Source organism: Haliaeetus leucocephalus, unplaced genomic scaffold (assembly GCF_000737465.1).
Source record: "Haliaeetus leucocephalus isolate CR32 unplaced genomic scaffold, Haliaeetus_leucocephalus-4.0 Scaffold577, whole genome shotgun sequence".
Taxonomy (NCBI): domain Eukaryota; kingdom Metazoa; phylum Chordata; class Aves; order Accipitriformes; family Accipitridae; genus Haliaeetus; species Haliaeetus leucocephalus.
The window spans coordinates 6,988,488-6,995,265 of NW_010973013.1; the positions used below are offsets into that span (position 1 = coordinate 6,988,488).

General features: G+C 47.3%; 1 protein-coding gene across 1 annotated transcript in view; it reads left to right on the forward strand.

The window, feature by feature from the left end:
- POLR1B (polymerase (RNA) I polypeptide B, 128kDa) overlaps nucleotides 1-6,601 on the forward strand; it is a 20,657-nt gene extending 14,056 nt beyond the window's left edge. The window contains exons 13-15 of the mRNA XM_010577809.1: nucleotides 1,298-1,494; nucleotides 2,432-2,685; nucleotides 4,892-6,601. Coding sequence (XP_010576111.1) covers nucleotides 1,298-1,494; nucleotides 2,432-2,685; nucleotides 4,892-5,774 — 1,334 coding nt within the window. The 3' untranslated portion in view covers nucleotides 5,775-6,601. The remainder of the gene's footprint in view (nucleotides 1-1,297; nucleotides 1,495-2,431; nucleotides 2,686-4,891) is intronic.
- The last annotated feature ends 177 nt before the right edge of the window (nucleotides 6,602-6,778 follow it).

A 6,778-nucleotide genomic window follows, 5' to 3' on the forward strand; every position in this document is an offset into this window, starting at 1 on the left:
CGCGGGGAGGGGGCGGGGGGGGGAGGGGGGGGGGGGGGGGGGGGGAATCTCTTGCATGTCTATTCCAGTGTGTCTTCCTGCATTCCCAAATAAGAGCTCTTCCCAGTCATTGTTTCAACATTGAGGTTGATTAACAGCCAGTTTTTTCATGGCAAAATAAATGAAGTCAAGCTTGTCATCCTCGCTGCCTTCCAGTGGGCAATTCTAGGTTGTTGCACTCACGTTGCCTTCCTTAAGCCTTTAGTAAGTTTTATTTAGGTGGTTTTTTTCCTTCATTTGATGTTGTTGATCATATAGACAAGTGAAGGGCACTGCACCAGCTGTTTGGTGGTGTTAGTGTGTGACAACTGTGCTGCCAACAGTGCTCTCATCCCCGCAACCGACAGGTTAACCTACTTCTGACTGCCAGCTACAGTAGATGCTCTGCAGTAGTTAGTGTGAGGTTTCCTTGCCACCTGTTTTCAGTGAGTGACTGCTGTCTTGACACTGCAGCTGTTGAGAGGACACTTGCTAGGCATCTGTTGCAAAAGAGTAATACAGCACTGTGGCAACAGGGTGGGGTTTTTTTCTGACAGCTATTTGACAAAGATTTAAATTTATTTATTAGGTTGTGTGAAAGAAGTTGATATAGGGTATGTAGTGGGGTTTCAGTCAGCTTAGGTGCAAGTGATGTGCAAGAAGCTTATTTAAAAAAAAAAGGCAGGCTAAGAGAAAGTGTGTGGGTAGGGACTTCAAGAGAGCAGGTCTCGTTACCTTGATAGCATTGCTAGCGTATTACATTTCTGACAATATTATCAGAAAGATGTCCTTAAAACGCTACCAGTTTTTCATACTTTTCTGAAAGTACCAATGTGATTATGTTCAAGACTTGTTTTCCTTGCCAATATATTTATACTGCAGAAGCAAATGCTTTTTGGCCTGGAAATATGTAAGGTGTGCCTCACTATGGGAAACTGGGGAGAGGAAAACAAAAAAAACCAAAAAACAACACAACAAAAAAACCCAAACAAAACAAAACACCGCAGCAACCTTATTGGAGATTTTTAAATTACAGAAAAGACAGAAAATTACAAATAGTCCTTATGAAATACTATGAAAGGAGTTGAGTTTTGTGGTTCATAGAAACTTTTATAGCTGTACTTGGGGCAACTATTAAATGCCAAGGGTTTTAAGACTGATAATCCCTCTAAATTGGAAGTATTTCCAGCTTTCTTTGTAACAAGATACATGGAGGATGAAACATAGATTAACTTTGAATTGATCCTGAATAAATCCAACTTGCTTTCTTTCTTTATAGGAAAACAAACCATGGGGTTTCCAGTTTATAACTACAAGGACCGCTCAGATAACAAATTGTACCACCTTCACACTCCTCAGAGCCCTCTGGTGCGGCCCAGCATGTATGACTATTATGGTATGGACAGCTACCCGGTCGGCACCAATTCAGTTGTGGCTGTCATCTCCTACAGCGGCTATGACATGGAAGATGCAATGGTAAGCCACCAAAAGGAGAAATCCTGCTGTCCTGTTGTCCTGGTTTCAGCTGGGATATAGTTAACTGTCTTCCTAGTAGCTGGTACAGTGCTATGTTTTGAGTTCAGTATGTCAAGAATGTTGATAACACTGATGTTTTCAGTTGTTGCTCAGTAGTGTTTAGACTATAGTCAAGGATTTTTCAGCTTCCCATGCCCAGCCAGGGCACCTGACCCAAATTGGCCAACAGTGTATTCCATACCATGTGACGTCCCATCTAGTTTAGGAACTGGGAAGTGGGGGGGCAGGGATTCGCCGCTCGGGGACTGGCTGGGTGTCGGTCGGCGGGTGGTGAGCAATTGCCCTGCGCATCATTTGTACATTTCAATCCTTTTATTACTACTGTTGTCATTTTATTAGTATTATCATTATTAGTTTCTTCTTTTCTGTTCTATTAAATCATTCTTATCTCAACCCAGGAGTTTTACTTCTTTTCCTGATTTTCTCCCCTATCCCACTGGATGGGGGGGGAGTGAGTGAGCGGCTGCGTGGTGCTTAGTTGCTGGCTGGGGTTAAACCACGACACCTGTAAAGGAATTTGACGTGGGGGACTGGGAAGAAGGGTGGTCCCTAGCTGAGAAGAGCCCGTTTTCTGCTTCTGCTGATTCACAGGCTCTGTTAGGGCAGATATAGGAGCACAGTGGTTAAGCGTTGTTACCACAGGTAATGTTGGAGGTACTGAGAGTAGAGTGGAGCTCCCTTCTGCAAGGCAGTGGGATTCCAGCATTGAAAATTACTGGGGTTACAGGAGGTTTGGGCTTTTTGGAATGGTGACTTGGTGGGAGGCTTTGTTTAGGAAGGCAGTGTTAAAAAAGGTAAGTATCAGATCGGAATGGAAATGCTTTCTTTGTTGAAGTTATTAGCAAGTCTTTAACAGGCCTTTATTTCTTCTTTTTAGATTGTGAACAAATCTTCATGGCAGAGAGGGTTTGCCTATGGAAGTGTTATCAAGATGGAGAGCATTGACCTTTCCCTTAAAGCCAGCAGGGGAGGCGATAATTTAGTCTTCGGCATCAGGCCTGGTGATCCGAACATTACGGAGAAGCTGGATGCCGACGGACTGCCTTTTGTTGGCTCTATTCTACAGCCTGGGGACCCCTTCTACAGCTTCATGAACCTCAACACAGGGGAGACCTTCACTGTGTACTATCCGTAAGTACAGCTTGTCCCTCCTGCCTCCACACAGCTGGTGGTGAGCAGTCTGAGAGCATTTGGCCCTCATGAGCTGCAGTATCTTTTCCTCTAAGTGTTCCCTTTTCTCCTCATGCGATAGTGTCCATGTCTTGACAGAGAAAACATGTAGGTGACTCCCAAGCATGTATCACAGCTTTTCTCTAAGCCAGTGTATGCTGCAGAGCCTGACTTATCCCAGGAGGAGGATCGGAGGCCGGTAAAAAAAGCAAGCTTGCAGAAATGTTTTGCTGTCTCCCAAGGACTGTTCCTCTGCCCATCCCCCACAGTCATTTTCTGTAGCTTTTTGTTAATTGACTCGCATAAGGTGTTCTGTCTAAAAAAAGCCAAAGAAATGCCTAACAGAAAACCAAAATAAAGTGCCTGGTTGCAGAGACTTGCCAGAAAACCTTGTAAGCAAAGTTGTTACAGGATTAGGGGTTCAAAGAGCATTTTTATTAACATTGCAGCTTCCAAACTGCTAGAATATTAAAATGTGTCAACTACACCCTTCCCTCCCCCTGGAATATTTCAGGGATAAGTTTTTTGTAAGATTTTTGAACTTCAGTTGAAAGAGAGAAGGCTGCGGAAGCTTTCATTAAAATCCTCTTAATTATTTCAGGAAGGGGAAGCAAAAACATAGACAAAACCTGATAAATTTAAATGCATCCTGCACTCCCAGTTGTCCATACAACTTCAGGCCTTACCTGTGTCTCTCTACAGCACTGATAGAGGGAGGATAATGCTGTGTAGTTATTCACATTGTGAAGGCAACTTAGTTTGAGAAGCACCTGGGTAACACAGTAACTGGCATTACTGGGAAAGCTATTGTTTATTACTCTGTAACAGGTGGTGCCTTAGCTGCACTGGGGAGACTGCCATGGACTTGTAGAATTAGTCATCCTGTTCGTAGAGCAGGGCTAAGAGATTTGGCACGTGGTAGTGGGGATCTGTAAGCTCAACCTTGTCCTTGCGCTTGTGGAGCCCTCTTTGGTTCTCCCACCCCACGCTCCTGCTCCCCAGCGCTCTCATCCTAGCCCAGCCTTAGTTCAGGTTCTTTATCCAGAGACCCTCTGTACCATTCAGCTTTTGTTCATTCTTGGTCCAAATCAGATAATTATTTAGGTTCCTACAGAGAGATGAGGTTCCCAGCTCCCAGTGTTGGCTCCTGCCCCCAGTTTGCCCCAGAGACCCAGGGCCCTTAAAGGGAGTTCTCCTTACTGTCCTAACTGCTGCATATGCTGCTAGATCTTACGCGTGGCTTGGAAGAGAGGGATGACAAAGGCTTTGACTTCAAAAGTTTGAACAAGCTTGGAAGAGGCTTATGAAGCACAGTTGGTTTGTTTGGGGTTTTTTTTTGGGGGGGGGGGTGATGGCCTGTACCCTGGTTGCATTTGGACACAGCAAAGTAACAGCTTTGAAACAGAAGCTAAGCTTAGGTACAGACCTTCTGCAAACACTGCATTTATTAGGACTTCAAAGGAGAAGAAGAAAAGTAACCCTGTCTTAACATGGGACAAGATGTGTTTTATTCCTTAGCTGTCAGCTCCAAAACTAGTGGAGAGTTTGGGCTGAAAGCTCTATAAAAACAGTTAGGCCTGCAGCAGACACCTAGCACGTGGAACATCAGCTGAGGGTTCATCTAGAGAAACAGTACACCCCTGAACAAAGGACTTGTTGGCAAAGCCCTCTCAGCTCATACTGCGCCTTCCCTTTCTGCTCTGAACCTTCCTCTCTGCTTTGCACGTAACCTGGTTCTTTATTTTGGTATCACACCAAGATGGTGTGAATTTATTGGGGGTAGGGAGAAGGACTGCTGCCTTTTCACAAAACAAATGGCACTGGGATGCAGTTTGTTGTATAAAGTGTGATACAGATGAACCAGGTTTAAATGATCTTTATTTTAAATCGTGGGTGGCACATTATCTGAAAGTTGTACCTGTGCTTCTAGTATTAGAAAAAGCAAGTGAATGGCACTTGGCTGATGCCATTGTATTGCTTCCTTGTCCTAATTCTTACGTAGTCTGATTTCCCTCACTACTGAATAGTACTTTTCAAGCATGGTGTTGTTCCCCAGCTGTCCCAAGGCATTTTATGAGACTTAATGAAGTGGTTTGGTTTTTTTCCTAGCTAAAAATCATTAGCACACCTGACACCTTTGCTGTGATTGTTTTTTCCACCTACACAGGAATAAGGAAGTCGGCATTGTAGACAACGTCAGGTTATGCAGTAATGACCGTGGCACTGGGAAATTCAAGAAGGCTTGCATCACTGTGAGGGTTCCCCGAAATCCAACTGTCGGAGACAAATTTGCCAGCCGTCATGGACAGAAAGGTATCCTGAGCCAGCTCTGGCCAGTTGAGGATATGCCGTTCACAGAGGACGGGATGGTTCCAGACATCCTCTTCAACCCTCATGGCTTTCCCTCCCGTATGACCATTGGGATGTTAATCGAGAGCATGGCGGGGAAGTCGGCAGCGCTGCACGGCATCTCCTACGATGCCACTCCCTTCACCTTCACGGAGAAGAATTCTGCTTTGAAATACTTCGGCGAGACTTTAGTGAGCGCAGGTTATAACTACTTTGGGACGGAAAAGATGTACAGTGGCATCAGTGGCCTGGAGCTGGAGGCGGAGATCTTTGTGGGAGTGGTGTACTATCAGCGCCTGCGCCACATGGTCTCAGACAAGTTCCAGGTGAGGACAACGGGGCCCCGAGACGCTGTCACCAACCAGCCCATCAAGGGGAGGAACGTGGAAGGTGGGATTCGCTTCGGCGAGATGGAGCGTGACGCTTTGCTGGCTCATGGCACGTCTTTCTTGCTGCAAGACCGCCTGTTCAACTGCTCCGATGGCTCCATAGCCTATGTCTGCACGAGCTGCGGCAGCATGACGTCGCCTGTGCTGGAGAAACCACCGCACTCCTCCTCCGTGACAAGCAACAGGAGGTACTCCTGCTCCGTCTGCAGCGAAGTGGACGCAATCGAGGTTGTCCCTGTCCCCCATGTCTTCCGTTACTTTGTGGCAGAGCTGGCAGCCATGAACATAAAAACAAAGCTCAACGTGGAGTAGCTCTGTCCTCGGGCACAGCGATGCTGCTGCTGGGAGGGAGGAAGCATGCGTCAGTCCTGCCTTTGCCCCCTGCGGGTTTCAAGCGTTAAGTCAGTTCTCAGGTTCTTCAAACGTTTGCAAGATAAATTTGATGTTTGTACCGAGACGGGGCGGTCGCCAAGCTGTATGGCGAGGAAACACGGCTGTGTTGAAGTTTGTTTACACTTCCTAAAGGATCACTAGCTATTGAGATGTGGCGTATGGAAATCAAGCGGTATCACTGCTCCCTCCAGGCTGCTGGGTTGAGAGCGGTGGGGCTTCTTTATGCTCCGAGCGCTGGCTGCAGCTGTGCAAAGATGAAGAGGTCATAAAACAGCATGAAGCGAATGCTGGGAATGACGGAAAAAAAAGGATATATTTTGTTTTGTGAAGAAAAGTCCTTGCAAAACGCATGCCTTAATGATGGGTACGTGTTAAAGTGATTGGACACGTTTTGTTTTGCCCTATTTCAATACGTATGCTTTGAAACTCATGAAGAAGGCGCAAAGTTCTACCGCACGAAGCCGCAGCCTCGACCCCAACAGACCACGGTGGCCGAGCCAGGCCCGTCCCGGGAGCGTTTGGTATCGCTGAGCCCAGAACCTCCCTTGGTTACGGCACCGCAGCGGGATTTGGGGGGTTTTTTGGTGTGTTTGGCTGAAGGAGATAAAAAGAAGAAAGCAGAGGGCTTTCCGGCCTGGCCCTGAGCCTGCATCTCATGCTGTTAAAGCGCAGACACCGTGGGACAGGAGCTGGCCGTGTCCCCGTCGACGTGCGCAAGCCCGGTCCCCCGCAGCCGCTGCCGCCCCCGGTGGGTGCCAGTCCCGTTCCCCCCGGGGCACCGGCCGTGCTCCCGCCTACTCCCACCCCATCCCTTGCCCCCGTCCCGGCCGGGCCGGCGCCCCGGGGCGGCAACCATACGCTTCTTGTTAAAAAAGTTCTTTTGTACGTTTCTACATCACCTGTCTTCAGAGCCGTGCTGGGGA